General features: G+C 33.6%; 1 protein-coding gene and 1 pseudogene across 1 annotated transcript in view; one reads left to right on the top strand and one right to left on the bottom strand.

The window, feature by feature from the left end:
* The window catches only part of RBM25 (RNA binding motif protein 25), a 42,933-nt gene that overhangs the window by 4,410 nt on the left and 15,727 nt on the right, over window positions 1-22,796 (bottom strand). The window contains 15 exon segments of the mRNA XM_025042039.1: window positions 637-684; window positions 1,762-1,860; window positions 2,179-2,453; window positions 2,821-3,145; window positions 3,784-3,934; window positions 5,163-5,236; window positions 7,445-7,534; window positions 7,645-7,867; window positions 9,223-9,376; window positions 9,379-9,502; window positions 12,953-13,036; window positions 13,259-13,312; window positions 14,637-14,822; window positions 19,502-19,662; window positions 21,789-21,846. Of these exon segments, the coding sequence (XP_024897807.1) occupies window positions 637-684; window positions 1,762-1,860; window positions 2,179-2,453; window positions 2,821-3,145; window positions 3,784-3,934; window positions 5,163-5,236; window positions 7,445-7,534; window positions 7,645-7,867; window positions 9,223-9,376; window positions 9,379-9,502; window positions 12,953-13,036; window positions 13,259-13,312; window positions 14,637-14,822; window positions 19,502-19,662; window positions 21,789-21,846 (2,106 nt within the window).
* On the top strand, window positions 16,840-16,955 carry LOC112473868 (annotated as a pseudogene).

Here is a 22,796-nt window from a genome sequence, read left to right as displayed (position 1 = left end):
TCACAAAAATCACAATATTAGATAATGCAACCACTGACTCTACTCTAAAGTCCAAATTAAATGCAACTGGAAATTTGATGTTTAACCATTACTGACCCAAGAGACACCTGTCCAAGCAACAAAATAGTTTACAATCTTCAAGTCTCAGTTTAGATGGTAATTCCTGGATGCATTCCCTAACTGCACTCAACACCGTCAGATACTCTATCTCCTCTGCCCCATTATCTTTTTAAAATATCTCCATTATAGCAAGTATATAAGGGTATATATATTGGTATATTTTTCTTTCTGATAGTTCCAATATGCTCCTAACACATCACTCTATGAAGTAAATAGTTAATGAATGTTTTCTAAATGTATTAATAGATCCAGGACTTATATTTATATTCACACAAACACCAAAGGTGGGGAAAGGAGAGACTGGTTGGGAAAAAAAAAAGAAAAACCCTAATTTTAGTGTTGTCTAATGATGTCTTGCTGTAGGTGCCTCTATTTTCATTTAATCCATATTCAAATTTTAATTCAAGCCCATAAAAAGAAGATTTTGGAACCAACATAGGTAGAAAATCAAATTCAGAGAAGTTTGTTCACATAGATATTAATTAAAATATTAGTAACAATGAACTTCTAACTCACCATGGCAACATCATCTAAAATGCTCTGAGGTGAACTATGAGCCATAACCTAAAAGAAACAAATAATTGTCATTTTGAAAATAAACAAAAAATTAGCAATATAGTCAAGAAATTTCAAGGTATCCTCAAACTAATATGGAAATTTCTTATGGCTGAAGAACTTTTCTGTAAATTTCTTTATTCCCCAAATTCTACTCTCTTGAATGGAAATCTGACACCATAACCTGGAATCTTAATCATTATAGTATCTGTTTTCTAATTCAAATCCAGACTTAAAAGTTTTAATGCTACAATAACTATAAGTGGAAAGGACAGCCTAAATCTGCAAGTCCTAATGTTAAAAGAGTAGTACTGGTGGAAAAATAGCATTTCCTTAGACTGCGATTTAGTTATTACTTTACAAAAATATGGTGCTTCTATTACAACTGCCTTATTAAAGACAAAACTTTGCCTTCAAGAGACAATAGGAGGTGGTATACCCTGGTGCTTAAGACCTCCAGTTTTATAGACTTGACTCTGCTACTTATGTGACTATGTTCAAGACACAATCTCTCCCTAAGTCTCAATTTCTTCACGTTTAAAATGGGGATACTATAAGTAATTTACACTTTCTAAGGTTGTTGGGAGGTTTAAAGATAAGGTCCTATAAAATGCTTAACAAAAGAATAAAGCCTTACACATTAATAATCAATCAATAAACACCGACTATTATTATGCTATGAAAGAAACTACTTTGCTCCTCTCCACTTTAAAAGATGGATGACTGACAAAGGAATTGATGAGACAAGCTATTAGTTGTCTCTAATGTACTTCATTAGAGACTGTATGTACTTCAACTGCACTTCAGCAGCATTATAACCATTAAAATAAGAGGAAAGTAGCAAGGCATTCTCAAGCGCAGGGAGAGAGAAAAATTGGCAGCAGCTAGCAATTGTCCTCCACCCCCTTCTGAAATGAAAGCGTGGGAGGTCTGAAATAGAGTAGACGGTTCATTTAAGTAGCTATGAATCTCTCAACTGAAACTAAACTATCATGGACTTGGCTCTGGAAAACTTTTTATTTTAGAAAGTATCTAATATCTTAAAGTTTTAATAAGTGTTGGGGGTGAAGGGAGAAAAAGACTAACCTTAGAACAAACAAAATCAACTAATGTAGCTTCTTCTTCACCTATGTATTCTATAATTTTCTTATTAATCCATGGTCTAATTCGTCGTTCCATCAATATCTACAAAATAAAGTATGGTTACAAAATTAGAGATTTTTATTACATCTAGTAAAATCAAGTCTATAACCTTGTGATTTTCCATAAGATTAAAACATAGCTGAACTAAGACAAATACGTATCAAAATATAATTATTTGCTTCTAACTTACGAAGACTTCAAAAGTACCACCAAGATGTCCCCAACGATCTATGAAATTCTTGGCCAGTCAAGATTCTAGCCACATTATCATCTCTACTTGTTATTTACAGAATCAACTGAGTTTGTATGCAAAATTCAAAACCACTTCCAACAAAATGATGAAATAAATTTGCTACTCACAGAATCCACAATAGACCAATCCAGGGGATATGCAAAGAGCTCTGGTTTGGCTGTGGGGATTTTCTCAATGAGACTCTTAATATGTTTGCGCTTTTCTTCAGTGTTTACAGTGCCTTTGGCAGCATTTTTATCATCTTCACCATAATCCAAGGGAACCAGTTTCCTTTTTCGGGGTACATCATCACTGTCTTCATCCTCAAATTTGTTAAAGACACTATCTACGGGGAGTTTCTTTCTCTTCACAGAATTAGGCTGACCAGGACTATTGGAAGCACCTACAGTAAAAACATTATATTAGCATAACGGCTTAATTTTCAAATGTCACATTTTACAACCCACCATCCCTTGAAAGCAGTGCAAAATATACTTCCACAAATCTCAGAGAAAGTCCCAACTGTAAAAAATAACTCACTACTCACAAGTGCTAGAAAATATAACTTTTCACTTCTTCTCAGAACTCGAGGCAGCTGCAGATATAGGAGAACTAGCAGAACTATGAAAACAATAATGAGCTAGAAAGGCATATTTGAATATTTTTCTATCTATCTACCAAGAAGCATTTATTTATTTTTTCCTTAAGGCAAAATTTAGGTATTTGCAGGAGGGAAAACAAAGGAAATAAGGAAGGGAATGCAAACATACCCAGTTTAAGACTTAGTCCTATTTTTGGCCTATGCTCCTCAGGTTGTTGTTGATCTGGCGAATTTTCGTGAGGAATAATAATACCACAGGGAGACTCATCCCCAGGAGTGTTGGGGGTTGCATTGCCACTGGCAGAGGAAACAGATGGAGCAGAACTGATGGGCCTCAGAGTTGGTTTGAGACAGGGTTTCTGCTCTGGCTCTTCTTCCTCTTCCATGGGTTCTTCTCGTTTTTCCTCTTTTTCTTGTTTTTCTTCTTCTTCTTCCTCAGATTCTGGTTCTTGCTTTATTTGTGGTTGTCTGCGCCTCTCAGCCTCTTGTTCCATCTAAAAAAACAGAATAATCTGATAAACTCAAACTACAACTATACTCAATTTAGCTGACTTTTTTACATTATCTTTCATAAAATCCAATTTTTCTTTTATATTAGGAATAATGAAACACTGCCTGCTACTATAATCAGAAAGCCAAGTAAATCTGTAAAGTATACTTGGGTAATCTGCAAAATGTTTTCAAATATTTTACATATATAACCATTCTTCAATGGCTTGTATAAACCATTCAGATTAACAAAAGTAAATATATAATATCTAATTCAAACTGGAAAGTATGTTTTCATATTTTTATTAAAAAAATTATAACCAGAAGTTTATTTTAGAACAGTATGGATAATACATAAAAGGCAACTCAAATCCTCAGCATGGTCATACACAATTTAACTTAATACTTCACAGAAATAATTGAGTAAGATATTTGGAAAATGTTTAGAATAAGTAAAGTTGTAAATTGACTAATATTGATGATTTGTGTAATAAAGAGAAAGTACTAACAATCTCCCCCAAAACAGCAAGATCCATGAAGCATAAAAGTGCATTTCCCTTATAAACTAAACTGCATCATAGCTGGCTTACTTAAGATGACATGATAATACTATAAGAATATTATGAATGTGATAGTAACCCACCCTCTGGAGCTCTGCATCTGGATCCGGGTGCCCTTCTGCCAGAAGGCGCTGCCTGATTTCCTCTAGCTCTTCCTTCTCTCTTTTCCTATCCCGTTCATCTGCTTCCATTTCCTTTTCCCTATCACGCAATCTTTTCTGAAGAGCACTTCCTCTGCAAAAGAAAATAACAGGCCTTATTTAATACTCAGATCAACTATTACACATATCTCCAAAAGCATTTTCTTTCAATACTAAAAGATGCATGCTAACAGACTGAAGACTCTTAAATGTTCTGTATCTGTAGAACACCCAAGACAGCGTACTCTCTAAATGTTGCTGTTTATTAAGTGAGCAGTCTTATCATTTATCACCATGCCTCATTAAGTTTTTCTAAATACGTGTCTAAACCAAGTAGAAAAGTAGCTTTCAGAGAGAAGAAAGCTCTCGTTTTGTGCCTATTCCATAGGGAAACCCCAACGTGTAACTTGCTTTCTTGGATGCCAAGTTGTGAAAAATTAACACATGTAGTAATAACACAAAAAATAGCTCTGTATCTTCAATTAAAATCAATTATTTCTCTCGGAAAAAAAATTCCAGAAGTAGTACAGAATCAACAGAAAGCAGAAATTCTATCTAGCAGTTTATTATCAGAATGTTAAAATTATGAACTGCTATTTCATGATTCAGTAATTTTACTGCTGTTTTTCATTTTCTACCAAGTCAAATCCTTAGCATTCTTTCAAGTTGCTATTCCAATATTTTTATTGTTTTGCCTCCAGTGTATTAAATTTAACTATATAGTAAATGCCTTTACTGCATGCCTAAATCATGTGAGGCACATGAGACATTTTTTAAAAATCAAAATATTGCCCACATCCTCAGAAATTATAGTTTGGAGGGGGCAAAACAAACAATTTTACCACGGCGTCATAAATGCTAGAATGAGAATAGTTTAGAAATGCCAAGGGAACAAAGACATGAGGGAAGGCAGGCTTCACAACTCTCACTTCACAATATCAATGGGACGCAAGGGATATTTGGATTGCTATGTGACACTCTTGAAATACTTGAAGACAAAAATTTCTAGAGCACTTTATTATACAGATTAATTATAACTTGCTATAAAAGTTGGACCTCTAAAAAACAAAGAAAAATTCTGTTATATTATTATGGATTTGCACCCCAAAAAGATGCATAGAATTGTTGATCTTCTCCAAATAGCTCTTTCCCCCACTGTCCAACCCCTCTGAAAACAGCATATCAACTATGGGGGTGAATACAAGATGGAACATGAAGATCTCTTTCTTATTCCACTGTGAGAACTTGCAATCTGACAGACGAGGAAAAACATAGCTACTAAAAAGCTGAAAGTATCAATTCAAAAAGCAACGCTTCCTTACCTGTAATATTTGGGATCATCTCTATCATCATCATAATCCTCTAAGAATTCTTTTAGTCGTTTAGCTTCTTTTGCCTTTGAGGAAATGAAGAACAAAATGTGTAAAATTAACATAAAAGTCATTTAGATTTAGATTACCCTCTCCTCCTTTCTTGAGATTTTTCTTATCCATACCACTTGAACTTTATAATTCTCATATACTTCATATTAAATGTAAACAATGGTAGATATTTTTGTCTTTTACTCATAAAACAAGTTAGATTTAGGACTTATCTGTGAAATAAAAACCACATATAGTATGCTACAATAAATATCCTCTCTGAATATAATCGTCAAAGTACAGTAATTTTCTAATGAAACCTGTGCACACCAAGAAATAAAACCAAAAGTTATCTTATTGGATCTGTTAACTGAACAAAAATATTTTATATTTCATTTGTAGATAGATGATGCTACAAGTAGTAGTTTTTATGAAATGCAGGGCTGAAAATGTAAATCATGTTCATAAATCAATCTAAAGGTAACGCCTACCTCACTTATGAGTATACAAACCATGAAAGTACATGAACCATTTCCTCCTTTTGGAATTTCAAATACAATATATATTTAACAGCAGTTATTTCTAAGAATTATATATGTATAAATATGTAATATATAAAAGTATATAGCCTACATCTTTATCAATTGTATCTACAACTATTTTATTTACAAAGCAAATAATAGGTTTCTGACTACGGTAAAAATTTTACACACTTCATCCCAGTTCAAATGCCACCTCTGTAAAGACTCAAAAACTAATCATCTATCCATGACCAACTCTTCCCCTAGACAGAATTAGTCATTTCCTTTTCTAGTTCCACAATACGGTGAACACATCTTTATGATACCTTAAACACTCTCACACATGCTACAGTACCTTATCTCTCTGACAATACTACCCACTTGTTTCAAAGTTAGAAACGTTAGTTATTCTTGTACGCTGAGTGTTTAGCACAAGGCTGAGATATAATATACACTCGAAATTTGTCAAATGAATGAAAAGCAGGCCGTTAGGCAGCAACGACAATACGTACAAATATCTAAATGAAACACAGAAAGGCCCATAGGTAAATACGAAAACAAAAACATAAGCTACGACTCTTGAAGAGTAGAAACTTCTATTTTTATATCAGGGAATTGTTACTTTAACATTTTTATAATGAGCAAGTAACTGTCTTTGTAACTGGATCTTTCTAAAGATCTCAAAAATTAATGGGAAATTTTTCTCTAGAAATACAGGTTTCAGCTTTACTTATAGGAAGCAAGATCATTTCAAATCTATTCCACAATGTTGTTGATGGTAAACATTTCTTCAAAATAATTAGGTCTCTTTCTATATTATTCTCTCCTATTTTCTAACCTAGGAATGAAAAAAGAATTCTAGGGTGGGAGCTACAATCCAGGAAAATAAAAATTATTTGAAATAATTCTATGACGTTAGAGGACGTACTATCCAGAAAGCCCATACTATCTATCTAGTTGCTGCATGCACGCTTTTGGTTACTTACAAAAATTCCCTCTATGTCTCATGTTCAAAAGCTATTTGAAGAAGATTCCTAACTTCAGTGAAGTTTTTGGAAGAATAATCTCCAAACTGGAGATAAAGAAACTTTCATGAAATTCTGGCAAAGACAGAACACATGGAACATACTACTGAAGCAAATACTATGATAAATTTGTCATTTTACTTAGTAACAACCTATGCCAACTGCTTCACTGTTATAGTTTATCAAGCAATATAAATGTAAAAAACAATATGCATTATGATTATTATGTAGTCAAAAGAATAAAGAATAACCTAAGGAAAAACTATAATCCATAAATGTTAAATATGGAAGACAATAATTTTGATTTATAAAAACAGTGGTCTTCTCATGACACTATTTCCTCCCTTCGAATGTACTACACCAATACAGAGCAATATTAAAATTTCTTCAAAGTAAAAAATGTTGCAGATTTTTAATCAAAGAATGTTCTATAAATTCTCATTTTATACATTACTCTATGACAGATTTACTTTGAAAGTATGCAAAAAAAAGATAATTTTGTTTAGTCAGCAAAAATGTGGAAAAGAGAAAAAAAAATTGGTGCACTGAAAAGTATCTCAAGGTTACTAAAATATATAAACTAAATTATCTATACTGGGAGCTTGTACATTTTAATTATAAAGTTACTTCTAGTTAACAGTAAAGATTTGATCTGATTTTCATCTGAAAATCACTTATTTTTAACCTAGAATATTACCATTTCTCTTCTTCTTTCTTCTTCTCTTTCAGCCTCTTTCTCATACTCCCGGGTTTTCTTCCGTTCTCTAATTTCCCAATTCTTAAGGCGCTAAAAAAGAAATCATCACAACTTTAACAATGTATACGAAGTGTTCTACGATTTTTGACTTAGCTACTAAGTATCCAAGCTTTAAGAATAAAAGCATTTACTCAATTTACCTCTTGATAAGCAGCTTCTTTCTCTCGAAGTTTTCTTTCAAGTTTTCTTCGTTCATATGCATCTTCTTCATCCTCTTCTCGGTCTCTCTTCTTGTCTTTCTCTCTCTCACGCTCTCGTTCCCTTTCTCGCTCTCTCTCTCGCTCACGTTCTCTCTCTCGTTCTCGTTCTCGCTCTCTTTCTCTTTCTCGCTCTCGTTCCCTTTCACGATCTCTGCTCTTTTCTCTATGGGGAAAAAAAAATCTGTCAGTCTTTGTCTTCCTTTAAAAAACAAAGAACATCATGTATTATGAAATATACAAACTCACAAGCCAAAATTTAGCATTTGATTTCTGCAGAATTGTAAACTCCTCTATATGCGGCAGACAGACAAAGGGTATAATTCTAGCCTCAAATTCTGAACTGTATTCTAAATTCAATGTTAATGCTTACTGGTATCTCAGAAAACAAACAAAACCCCTATAAGAAATACAAAGCACTAACGAACATGTTAAAAGATAGTCTACTTCACTAGTGATCAAGGAATAAAGGTGCCGGCAATGGTGTGAAGAGCATTTTGGCATGTTCCATGGATAAATTAAAACTGTATCAGCAATGAAAAGTTCTCGAATATTTAATTTGGAGTGATAAAACCAAATTGCAGAATATATATAGTATGACGCCATAGATCTAAATACAAATATATATGTAACAATATCCTATTTATGGATTCATAGCTGTAGTAAAAGTATAAAAACACTGATTTTACACACGTCAAATTCTCAATAATGGTGATTCCAGAAGAGGAAGTGAGGGAAGGATTTTACTACCCAGTAAAGATTAAGAGCAATGAACTTCCAGTTCCAGCAACTGGTGAACTGACCTAAAGTGGTCCTCCCCTTCAGCTACAGTAAGGTGGAATTTCTGCAACACAGAAATGTATACTTGAAAACTAGAGGTATTTTCTATAAATCTTACTTTTTCTCAAAAAACAAATAAAAAAAAACTAGCTTAGTAAAAAGGTTTTTCTCTCATCCCTCTTTTCTCACTTCTCTACTTTTTCCCTTTGTTCTTTTTGGCTCCCCCTCATTCCTAAAGAATTTGAGATGATTCATCCATTAAAATCAATGTAATTAAGAAAAATTTTTAAATAAAACAAAATCAAGATGAAATGACTAAGAGCCACAAATAGAGTAAATATAGAATGGGAGGTGAGTTGTGGGCATCCAGTAGGCTACAGGGCCACATCAAGACACCAGGGGCTAAAAGTAGTGGTGCTAGAGCTCATTTCCCAGCATCCAGGATCTCAGTGAAACAATGATTAGAAAAACATGCCCACCAGCCACGGAGACAACAGGGAATCTTGTCTGTCCAGAACACTGAGCGGACAGTTGCTGTGTTCTGGGTCTGTGTTAAATACCACCTTCAGATAGAAACTAATCCTGAAGTTGGAAATTGTTATTTTAACCAACCTTTTATGTGTGTGAGAAAGCAAGCGGGGCATGCTCTGTGGCTAAGGAATTTCTGATAATGGTCCTAGAGTGCTAACCTGCAGTTCTATTAAAGCTTTCAGGAAAACAGTACCTTCTGTAAAGCCTTACCTAGATCGACTCCGATCCTTATTTCGATCTGAGCTCCTCTCACGATCGCGGTCCCGATCTCTCTCTCGATCCCGATCTCGATCTCTCTCCTTTGTCCGGTCACGATCCCTATCCCGTTCTCGTTCCCGCTCCCGTTCCTTCTCCTTCTCGTTCACGTTTTTCTTTCTCGTTCCCGTTCTCGCCTTTCTCGTTCCCTTTCACGCTCCCTCTCTCTTTCTCTCCGTTCTTTCTCAATTTCCTGTCTTTCTTTTTCTTTTTTGCCTTTCTCTTCTTCCAGTTTCTAGAAACCAATAAAAGTACTTTTAGAGTTAATTCTGTAGCTCCAGTATTCAGATTTTTCCCGGCGCGATGCCCAATATTGCGAACAACCACCAAAAACCCAAACCACTGGTACTTTACTATTAAATATTTGCTGTGGTTTTCCTTGACAAATTAAACTGAAGCAATCACAAGACTAGATAGATTTCGTGCAAAACCATATATTCTATACAGACCAGGAATCTCCAATCTTGGATGCTGGGAGATTGTGTCAAGTGTGACTGGCCACTCAATGATTATATAACAAAAATGACCATGAAGATGCGCTGATTCATAATAATTTCTAAAAATACAATCACTTGACTAAAGTGTAATTCTTCCCATTATGAATTTCTGTAAATCAGAGGGACTACTGATACTAATTATAACCCCAGACTTCCCATTACCTGAAGGTTATTAGTTGAATGTTTTAAAGGGCAAGTGGGAAAGGAGAGTCAGGTCACTGTAACACAACTAAATAATCTGCCCTCTGGTTTGACCACTCTCCAAAGACAAGGGGAATTCAGCTAAGATCTGTCTTATCATCTATGGAAACATTTACTCCCACCATTACAAGATGGACAACCCACCAAATACAGAAAAGTTTGAAAACCACTCACTTCAAGCAAAAATGTACATAACTCATATTTTCATTTAACTTAATTGTAAAAGCAACATATTTATGCCCATTATGCCTATAACACAATAAAAATAAATCAACAGTGATAAATCCATCCTTGGAAGGAACGATTACATATTAACTTACAGATGCTGTGCTAGGACATGGATCGCCAACACTGGATTAACCTTGCCTACAAGCTATGTTTCTGGGAGGAAGAGCAAGTACATGGTTCACAAATAAACCAAATAACAAAGTCAGACGAAGTTTGTACCCTGACAAGATTACCAGTGTTATCACATGGTTTCTACACAAACTCAGAAAAAAAATACCCCAAACAGGAAAGACAAAACAAAAATAAAACACATTTATCCCTTTGGTTCCATGTTTAGAGTCACTGAAATAAAATTTAAACTGTAATTATAAAATGTGCATTTTTTCTTTTCTCAGTCATGTAAAGCATTTAAAACAACTTTAAAAAGCAATCTTACCTGTTATACTCTTTTTCTGTTGCTCATGGATCAGAGAACTGATAGAGGATTATGAAAGAAAAGCTAATGCATCAGAAATCAATATATTCAGCTGCTGTGCCAGTCTACATCAAAGTAGAATGCAGGCAAAGCCAATACTGAATACATTGAAATTACAAAAGGAAGAGAAAAGAAATGGTAGAAAGAGGACAGAAACTGAAAGCTATTTAAAGGGTCGAATTCTAATTTCTGAAACAGTTCTAATGGAATATAAAAATTTAAATTGTAAAATGAGGCTAGACTACATAAAACTTACCTCAGTATCATACACTTATAAAGAAATTTGTATATTTCTGAGATAATAGATACTTACAGATTATTTTAGCTGTTCCAATAATAATTTCTTTTGTAGAATTCCTCAATTTTTTTACTCTTGCTTATTGCGCTACTTATTATAGTTTCACGTATGTAAATAATAATTTGTTTAGAAACTCATTTCAAAAGTTTTGTTCTAAGTAAATGAAAAAGTGAATGAATCTGGTCCTGGTCCATAATAAATGCATTTCTAAAAGATGGGGTATGCAGTAAATAGACACACACACACACACACACATATATATGTAATTTTAAGACAATAACTGGAGAGAAAAAAGATATGAAGTGGGTCTAAAAAGATGTAAGAAAGTAAAGAAATAATGAAAAGGACAGAAAAAAAAAAATCATAAATCTTACCTCATTCTCTCTTCAGACTCGTCCGTGCTGTAAATGGACGCCCCCTGCCACGCTGATACCCTGACAGTCTGTGGTTATTTAATAAACTCATACCAAAACATGCAAAGGTTCACTGAGCTCATTTTTTGTTACTCAAATTTTAAACATTTCTTTTAACCATACCACCCAATAAAAAGAACAGTTTTTCTTTTCCATTTTGATTTTTAAAAGCACATTTCGGAAATTCAAAACATTCCCCCCCACAGTGAAAGAAATCCAAGGCAGTCAAATGCCTGACAGCTTCTCAAACTCTGAAGCAAATATCTTGAATTAATTTTTTAAAAACACAATTTCCTCATACTTTACCAATGGCATGACAGGGTTTAACAAATAACAACAAAACGGGGGTAAACCACACACACAACTATATACCATTTTCAAGCTTACTCAGACCCTGAATTTGAGTACTGAACCTAACCAAAAGTATTCCTCTCTAATGACTTCCCACAGACTACCCTTTTAACTCTCAAAATCAATTTGGGAAAACTGCATTTGTGCTTTTCGACATGTAATTCCTGAAAAAGCACTGTGTATGTGAGCTAGGGCTGGGCCTGGATAATAAGTGTTCAGCAGCACTGACTCAATGGCATGAACTGTCAACTTAGAATTTTAAAAGCAATAAGAATAAGATTACATAAAAGAAAAAATGAACACTTAGCATTTCACTGAATAAAAGGCCTCTTATTCTTATGAGTAAGAAACAGTAACATAGTATCTTTAACATCAAAATACTTTTCATGCAATGTCTGCATTTCCCCCGTCCATAAGCATCACCATCAACGTCAGCGAACATTCACAGATGCACTGTCATTGAGAGAAGCTTTCAATAGGCAAAACTCGTGAGTGGGATTTACTATCACAAATACCCATTTCCAAGCCAGTTACCCCTTTGCATATTTTTCTGAGGGGGCATCCATAAATATAATAAAAAACAGAAGCTCATACTTACATCCTATTCCTTGTTACTTTCCAAGCTGAGTGTTTCATCTTGCATTAGTCACCATATGATCTCTATCATAATGGTGGGGGTCAATGAATAGATTAGCTTTATGGGCATTTACAGTTCTTCCATGCATCTAAAATTTGGTACGTCTGGTAACCACTGACCTACTTTTTAAAATCTCCCCCTCTCAACTTAAATCTATACAAATATAAATCTTAAATTTTAATCTCAGCTCTAAAGGTTTTCCTAAGATTAAGTTAAATAACTGCCCCCGAAATACACTACATACAGTGTATGTTATTCTGCCCCCTTGAATCTAGTTTAAATCTGACCTTGATGTTTATGTTGAAATCTAAAAATAAAATTAGCTCTCATTCATATTAAAGTGAGATGACTGTAGAGTAGTCAGTAATTGAAAAAAACTAAGTACAATATGTCAAGGACCACTTTAATATGGTATTGGCCTTCTACGGTATTGATCTTCTGTTTGTTTCTATCTAAATATCAATTAAACCTAAAGAAAGCATTTAAAATTATATTCTAATGTAAGGTGATTTTTTTTTTGTCTGTTTGCTTTGGATTCTGTAAAAAGTCTAGATTGGTATCAAGTGAAAAAAACAAGAATACTACCTTGTGTGTGTCTCTGAATTTGCTGATTTCTCGGGATATCAGGTCTCTTTTGTCTTCTTCCATTTCTATAGCATTTATATCCTCCTAAAAGACAAGGGGGACAGGAGAGAATGCATAAAGATTAATCTAATAAAAAAGGTTAGGTATTCTGTACAGATCTTACAAAATAAAGACATAAATAAATGAAAAGATCTTATATAATAACAAATTTAATGATCTAAGTTAGTGAAAAATCAGACAGAAATCACAAATCTTGGCAATTAGCAGTAAACATAATTATTGTCAAAGCCTACAATGTAAACAAACCTTAGTGATGAGCGGATAAGGGATCAGTGGTGCCACCGGAAATCTGCGGAAAATCTGCGGAAAAATCCACAAAGACTTTAAGAAAAAAAGCACAAGAGTTCATATTCTGCAAAACAATGCTCTATATACTATAAGTAATGCAAGATTTCTGTGACTTTTGATTTCAAATTACTTAACTAAAAAAAAAAAAAAGATTTTACTCTCTCTAACTCTTCCCATTAATCCACCACCTCCTCTCCTTCTAATACCTGCAAGCAATGGAATAAGGAGGGGTCTCATACTAATGAGACTGTTCCCTTGATGCTCTCCCTCAAAGATGGAGGAAACAATCATACCAAGAAAATGTACCAATAATTCCTGCCATAGAGCAGGATTTCTTTGATCTTCTCCTCCTAGCCCATATCAACCAAATGTCTAGTTATTTTCTCCTTTACCATTAATGGCAGAGAAAGAACACTCTACAGGCCTCAATTACTCTGTACCTGCCTAACTCTACCAATTACCATTCCCAACTATCAGCATTTCACCAGACAGGTTTTTATGACCATGTGAAGAAGAACGAGCCAAGTAATAACAGAAATGTATTTGGCCACAAAGAAAATTGAAGATGACCTACTAAGGCAATGAAATCCAAAATAGTTTGAACTGTATCTGCCAGTTAAATCTCATGTTCTGTTATTAAATCACGTTCCAGAGTACTTTATGGTATATGCAATCCATGCACATAACATACTTCCAATACTTTTAAAGAACACTCGTCATAATTTCGAGTATAAGAAAACCAAACATTTTCTTTTAACGTGGACTCCCTGTTCAACTAGCTTGGCCTGACAAAGAGTGGTGATAATATAATACACCAAGAAGTGTTTCATCTAGTACTGCTCTTTCACAGTCCTCCAGTTCCAAATTTGAACAGCATTATTGTCCATAGAGGGGAATGAGACATAGTTTATATCCTCAATGAATGAGACCGGCATCCTGCTTGAAGCAGAGACAGAACAAGGATAATTAGGTAGTACGGCTATGAAGGGGTTGGCATTGTTTTGCCTAACAAAAACAAAAGCAAAGATAAAAATATCTTACTTTACCCCTTCATATGAGTTCCTACACTTCATCACTCAAATTTTTTTTTCTTAATTTGAATCCACAGATAAGCACAAGCTTCCATGCCAGTGCATTTCAAACACAGAAACAGGAATGTTTTGGTAAAAAACTTAGGAAGTTAATCGGTAAAACGTGGTCAAGTTAGGCTTAACATATTGTTATAAATGCTAGTCATTCTGCTTTCCCATCAAAAGTTGAAATGTAAAAAGCACAAAAGTGACACTAAAAAAGTAAACTGTAGAAATGACTCTTGTCAGAAATCAGTAACACATACGTCCTCCTTCTTTTCCTTTTTCTTCTTCCTGGGATGAGAGTCAGATTCTTGTGAAGGGGCATTGAGCTCGCTGGAGTATTCTCGTATTAAAACTTCAATGGCCCCTTTGATCATTTGATCTCTTCTCTTAGTTTCTTCATCTAAGGCTTCTTCATCATCATTAGTGACAGTTTCTGGCCTGGCATTCTTAAAAAATAATAATAATAACAAGGCAAATTCAGGAGTGGGAGGGGGGGTAAATCAAACAAGAAAATCATTCTAAATCGAGTTAATATACAAAACAAACATGTTTTCTCCAAAACAGCACTGTAGTCCTTTTAAACACAGATTTGATTTTGTTCTTAACTTTATAAAACTAGACTTGTTTTATTCTTTCTTTCCTTAAATACCGGTATTTCATCATTTTCTTTTCCTTTCTTCCCTTAATAACTAAGTCTGACCCCTAACCAACTACAGAAAGATTAAATCACAGGACTAGTACACTGCACAAAACATCTGGCAAGCTTTCACAATTCTTCAGATTGTCTTGCTCAATACTTGAACAAAAAGACTTTTACTAAGTAATTAACTTCTTCAAAAGTTGAAACTTTAAGTGAAAAAAAGCAAAATCCAGTTTTATGTACACTATGCTATCACTATTTGAAACAAAAGCACATGTAGGGTGAACAAACAAAAAAACACTAGATAGCTTCATACAACAAAATGCAAGCATGAGATAGGTCAGGGGCTGAAATGATGGCTTTTCCCCCTTCTGCTTCCTATCTCTATATGTGGGAATATTATTTATAGGAATCATATACACTAAGAAGGAATCAACTCAAAGCCCTGCTCAAGTCTTTCTCATGACTTGCATGTGTAACTTTATAAAATATAAAAATACAAAATTCATTTTATGTTTCTCACAAATAAGCTCCTGACTATAAGACTTCATTATTTTTAAAAAGTCAATTGCTATCTGCGTTAATGTGGGGGGAAAATTACTAGCTTCTAATGTGCTATTTTTCTTGTTTCTAAGTTTTATTGCAAGTCCCCTAGTAAAGGAATTAGCCCAGTTCAAAGCAAAAATTTAGAGAATGACCTAAAAACATTGGATAATTTCCAGTTACTCTCGACTCCCCTCTTCTTAAAACTTATAAAGGTGGAAGAGTATGACAAAGAAGCAACAAGATAAACATAAAGGTCTATGTGTACAAAAACTTCTAACTTAAAACTATATACACATGCATACCCCAAAGTATTTATCAATTTAATTGGTAAAAGTATACCATACACATTTTTAGATATACAAACATGAACAATGCTCTTCTGCACAAATGTGGGCTCCTGGTCACAACTCTATTAAAGGTGAGTTTCATGCCTTGTGGTATATAAGCTAGGAGTGATTTCTTCACCACCAGCATTCTGAAAGCTATCTCCAACGAATACTTATTCAACATCATCTATTTCTTAAATAACTATGCTCAACAAATTAAGTGCCTACTGTGTGCAAGATTCTATGCTAGAAGGCAAAAAATTCAAAATTGAAAAAGGAATAACTTTGCCCTAAAGCATTTAACAAAAAAAGCTAACAGGTTATGGCAGAGATAATTCCATTTAGGTCACTGTGGTATTATAAAACTAACCACTCTAAGAGTTCCTTACTTTCTCAAATCTGCTTCTTCATCCAGTCTTCTTGTAGCCAACTTTCTACTTGGCATCTTAGATAAAGACAAGATGCTTTACCCAAGGACTGTAATTAAATTGTTAAATTCACCAAAAATGTTGTAAACTATAATTGTGGTGAGGTGCTTTCTTACTTTAATAATATATCACAATAAGGTCTTTATGAAGCTTTCACTAAAATACCTTCAGTAAAACTCTTTTTCTGTATTCATTTTAAATTAAAGAATGAACACTCCAGTAACTTGTCATTGAAACTGTAGGTGCTGAGACACACGCACATGGCTATTTCAGCCCAAATCCTCAGCTGCTGAGACCTAAATTCTTTACTGTGGAGAGTATCCAGGCCGTCTTTAGCTTTTCCCTCTTACATTCTAAATTCCTTTCCATGAACTCCCTCCATCTCCATGCTCTTCTAAGCATAAGGATAAAGTAGGGTTAATAAATACAAAGGGAGGACATGGTTCCATAATGTAGTGGTTAGCCTGTCTGTTTTACACGCAGAAGGTCCTGGGTTCGCGCCCCAGTGGAGCCATGGTCCATGGTCTATGGCCATGCCGCCCTGAACAAGCTTGATGTCTGATCTTGGAAGCTAAGCAGGGTCAGGCCTGGTTAGTACTTAGATGGGAGACCACCTAGGAAGACCAGGTGCTGTAGGCATAAATAATAAAAACATAGGCCTACTCATCAAAAAATACTTATAGCCCCTAAATTTCTTACTACCACCAGCCTAAATTAAAATTTCAAAATTAGCAGAGCTGGTCTTACCTAAATTAGAAATACAGCATTTGGAATGAACTAATTCACACTATCTTGCAAATGACTATTGCCCTCTGATCTCTAAAGAAAATGTACGTTTAGAAGGAAAAATCAGTCCAAATCTCTTAACTGATGGTTACTGTAAGAAAAACAAAAATAAACAGATATGTCATGGAATGAAAAGTTATTTTTAGTTTCAACTTGCTCTATCTCTGGGTCCTCAACCATAAACAATTTTCCGATTTCCAGTCTCTTCTTCCACTTAATAAACTGAAAGCACATTCAATAATACTGAGCAGTAAAAGGTGAAGAACAGGATTACAGAAATCAACTGAAAATCTGAGATGTTTGTGTGGTCCACCTAGTTGGTTCTTTTCAGAGGAATTAAAAAGCTTCAAAAGTAAAGCCACTGGTTGTAAAGCTGAAAAACAGCTCTTCTAGGCTCCCTCTTGGGCATTGACTTCTAGAATCCAAAACAAGAACTTCTCTGGAAACTTAATCATATACAGAGCTCCTCCGCCCCCCTTTTTTTGAGAAAGTGCAGATTTAGCCAGACTAATTTCCAGGCAAAGATGTGAAAATGTTCCTCCCTACAGCCATCTGTCATAAATTAAAATGTAATGTAAGTGGCTCTTTCCAAAGATTACCTGTACTTCCAATACTTGTCAGAATTTAACAAGTAGCTCTACCTCTACTGTTGAACAGCCAGAAAGTAACAGGACATGGACTGGTCAGCACTGCTACCCCTAATGAAAAATTTTTACTAAAGGTCAAAAGTTGTTTCCACAAATTCTACAATATCTATATGAAACTTTCAATCAAGCCATTAGACAAGACACATAATTCCTCTTAAAATCCTAAGTCAGGAAAAATATCTCACTCTCTAGATAAGCTCGTGTTTCTTTTCAGTCAAAAAGAACTACAGAACTTATTGTGTTTTCCCTTCTGCCTGGAAGTCAGGAAAATGCCTAAATAAATAACATAGAAGTTTCTCAATGTCTCAATCTTATATCCACCTTAAGTCCTCTAAATTTCTCCAAAGAATCAAAATAAAGGAGAAAAAAACAATCTCATATTTTATCTATAATAAAATGACAATTCTTCAATCTACTCCACAATACACTTATTTGAAACACTTTTTAAATCCAATAGTTGCTTAACTTTTTCTTTTTACCAATATTGTTGAGGAAAATTAACATTCCAGGAAAATATGTCATGTTTGTCTTGTGACTTCAAGCATCTGGGCAGCATGCCAACAATACCTAGCAGTCATGTCTTTTAATTTTTTTAAATTTCATTTTGTCTGAAACAATTGTTGTTTTTATTAGAGGTGGCTACAATTCCATTTTTAAAGAAAGATATAAACATTTAAATTTTGGTCCCTCTAGCTAATAATTAAAAATAAAATCAGTCACAATTATACATTTCCTTATTTACATAACGTGTTCAGAGTATACCATCTGCAAATGCTTGAAATTAAAACATCTCACGAGTTAATGATTAAACACAGTAAAACAATGAGTCCCAGGAAATTATACAAAAACACTGAAGATATCGAATCCATGCTTTTTTTAAAATAAGAATTCAGTTATTATAGCAAAGAAAATCTGCGAAGTCTTGTTGCAGTTGTTTTTCTTAAGGTTTTAGTAATGTGACAGGCAACACTGCTGATAGATACAATTTGCGCCCCAGAGAAATTATATTATTTCCTTATATAGCTAAGTAAGAACAGTAAGATTATCTGGAGAGCAATGTAAATTACAACTCTTATTCAATAAATGTTCATTCTATTCTTGCTACGGGCAAGACATTAACCTAGGTTCTATGGAGGTACAAGATGAAGAGACACAGTCTGTGAACTTACTCTCCTATCTTGCGATCAGAGATTGGTGGGAGGATATGAGAATGAATGAAACAGTAGAAAGGGCTGTGAGAGACAGAGAGACATAAACAATATATACTACAAAGCAGACTGACATAACAGCAGTAAAAACCTGCTTGATATAGAAAAGAGGATTTAATTCTGCTGGAGAGGAACCAAGGGGTAGGACTGACAAAGGCTATATGAATCAAGTAACATTTTAATTTTACTAACTATATATATAGAATTTCAACAGGGAGCTTGGATAGGCAACAAGGACATGAGATGTCAGCAGAGCACAAAGGAAGTTTGTATGGATACATGACTGAATGGAGGAGAACTGATGGGGGATGCTAGAAAGGTAGACTGGAGCAAGCCCTGAAAGCCATGCTAAGAATATGGGCTTTAAACTGTAAGAAACTCAAAACCATCAAGAATGTATGAGCCACGGTGTTTACATAATTATACTTATGTTTTAGAAATATAGGTAGTACTGTAAGTCAGATGAGAGGAAACTAAACGCAGAGGAAACAGTTAAAATATTATTAAAAACCCAAAGAAAAGATAGGAAGTAAGAAAAACATACCCCATTAGAAGCTTTCTTCTTTGCTTTCCATTCATCCAGTTGTGCCTTTGTCTTTGCATCAACTTTAACAAGTAGCTTTTTCTCTCCAATCTGTAGGTCATGCAATAACCTGAGTGCACGGAGGGTAGATTCAGGCTCCTTATACTCACAGAATCCGAAGGCTAGCAATAGATGTAAAGAATTAAGTGAAATATCAATACAATTATGAAAAAGAAAAATGTTTATGAAAAATTAGGAGATCAAACGTTATAATACTGTACAAAGTATTATTCATGTTGTCACTCTTCCCTTTCCTTCGATTACTTTTGATAAGAATTTCACTTTTACAGAGAGAAGACAAAAAAGAGAAGACAAAAACAGAGGAAAGGAAAAAAATTCAAGTCAGGCAAACTTCTAAATAAGTGCTGATATAATAATTAGTAAAATCAGCAAATTTCATGATTGAGTCTGTTTTACTACATGAATTCATCTATCCAGACTTCCTAACAGCTAGAAATAAGTGAGAACAAGCTGCACGAATGTAAATAAAACACTTTTCTGAGACATTAAATTATAAAAGTAATTATCTTATATCCTAGTTACCCATCTAATTTTTCTAAACCTGTTTCATTTTTATAAATAGTCTCACTATTATTACCAGGACTTTAAAACAGAGATATTAAACAAAATTAAATTTAAAGTGTAATCTAAACATTGAAAGTAAAATTAAATTAATACAACTATGTATACAGTTAATGACAGCTTCACACGAAGAGAAACTATTCTAAGTGATTTTAAAATAGTAAATTTGACCATACATTTTTATTGTGATATATCCTAAGGACAAAAAGATCTATCAATAAAAAAAAATTTTTTTTTCAATAATCATATTGTTGATGATAGTGTTGGTGCTACTTGTCTTAAAATGTATATGAAATGTGCGGTGAAGCAAGCCAGTAATTTTTTAATAGTCTATCATCTCAGGGGTCCTTGAAACTCAGGATTCCCAGTGTAGGAGAATGTAAATATAGGTATGTGACAGAAAAAGTTAAATAAAAACCTTTTAGTCCTGAATTTGAATTAACGTACACCAGAAAATCCAACTTGCAGAGGCAACTAACTTATGACAGCTTAAGCTTCACTAGCGATAACAATAGCAATTAATCCATATTAAATATAACAAATTGAACATGCTTCACTCAATCTGTAAGTTCAAAATGATTCTTAAAAAAAAAAAAAGGTCATTGCTAGAGGATGTTAAAGACACAAGTTCATTCTTTTGAAAAATGAAATGAAAACCAAAGCATTTATCTTGTTTTTTTTAAAATATAAATTATAACTCTTATTAACCAAATAGTAGATGGAGGGGAAAGTTTATCCTTATAGAAGTACTCTAATAAGTAAAGAATATTTATTCTCCAATGACAGAATGATAGAACTCATCAAAACAGACTCTTTTGCAACCTCCAAATGAATGAATCAACCTAGGCGTTGACAATCAACAGCTGCTACCATAAAAAAAAGATAGCCCAACATGTGTCTTTATGAAAGAAAGCTACCTTTAGAGATTTTTTTTTAACAAATAAAAGCATCAACAAAAATAATAAACTCCAATCTGATAAAGTCTCAAGATACAACAACCAATTTACATAAAATACAGAGGGTAGAGGTACACGGCATATTATATTACTGGAGCTGCAACTAGCAAATCCAGACTAAAGAAATACAAGGCAAATGACCCAGTTTCAACATATAATTGCCAGAGAAAAGAAAAAATTAAAATATTGAGATTTAAAAAATAGGTCAACTGATTGCAATGTGTGCATCTTATATGGATCCTAAATCAAACAAACTATAAACGTTGACATTTGAGGCAACTGGACATCTGAATGTTGACTGAATACTGACCCAATGTTGGACATCTCAGTAATGACTTAATAACATTAAGAAAAATAGTTAATTATTTTAGGTCTTATAATAGTATGGATTTTTTTTAAAGCTCTTATCTTTTAGAGACGCATACTAAAATATTTATAGACAAAATAATCTGGTGCTTAAAAATAATAAAAGGAAGAAATGGGTAGGGTACAGGTTAAGCACAACTGGCCATGAGTTGATAAATGTTAAAGCCAGGTGATGAGTACATGGGAGTTAACAATGCTATTTTAATTTTATATATATATGTATTTATATATATACATATTATATATATAAATATTATATATATGTGTGTATTTTTACATAATAAAGTGTTTAAAGAATGTGATTTATGCAGGCTAAAATGATTTCAATAAATAGAGTATCCTACCTTGAAGTTTTCCAGATGCACCTTGTACTCTCTTCCAGCTTAAAACCAAGCCACATTTCTTAAAAAGGAAAAAAAAAATTGTTACTACTTAACAAAATAACTTATAATGCAAATAAGAGCAGTTATGTTCCCACTAGGAAAAAAAGAAACAAACAAAAAAATCATACCACAAATAAATTTCTGAAAATTCTCTCAATTCCCACAAAGCCATTATATGACAGAAATATGTAACAATTTTTTAAAATATAAATTCATACTGATTATTTGCAGAAAATTGCATTTTACAGCATTATGTATATATTAAAAATATATGAAAACCCCAAATGCCCAATAGCTAAAACTATAGTAAATTCAAGTAAATAAGAAGTCTATAAAGATGTTTTAAAATACATGTATACATTATATAGGATTTTTAATGACATGGGAAAATGCTTGATACGGAATGGAAAAACAACATGAGGCATGAAAACTGCAAATATATAGTAAGATTTTAATTATGTAAAGAAAAAGAATTTTCATAAAATGATCAGAAACATTCCAAAATGTTAATGGAGCAGGTTGTCTGAAAGCTGGGACTTTATTACAACTTGCTTACTTTCCAGTTTTAAAACATTATCTCTAATTATTAAAAAACTAGAAGGTTAAAAAAGTTATCTGTGGAAAATAATAACTAAAGATTGCCTGTCAAAGACCAGAATGAAATTTTCAGATCTACTTTTAGAGAAACTACTAAAATAATAATCAAAGACTATGAAAGATAAAAACTCTTAAGGTCTAATATAGCATGAGGAAACAACGGAATTCTACAAAATTGTGAAAAAACAAATGGATGATAACTCATTCAATAGAGCAAAGAAAGCTGTAACTGCAAGTGTCTATAGAGGCAGATACTTATGAAAAAGAATTTGGCTAATTGATTCTACAAAGCTAAGTGGATCTGGACTAGAGGTTCAAAAAAAGGGTACACTGGAAATGGGGTTGAGTAGGTAACAAGGGGAGAAAGTAAAG

This window comes from Pteropus alecto, unplaced genomic scaffold (assembly GCF_000325575.1).
Source record: "Pteropus alecto unplaced genomic scaffold, ASM32557v1 scaffold8, whole genome shotgun sequence".
Classification (NCBI taxonomy): domain Eukaryota; kingdom Metazoa; phylum Chordata; class Mammalia; order Chiroptera; family Pteropodidae; genus Pteropus; species Pteropus alecto.
The sequence above is the reverse complement of the archived record's forward strand: the minus strand, read 5'-3'. Positions and strand labels throughout refer to the sequence as shown.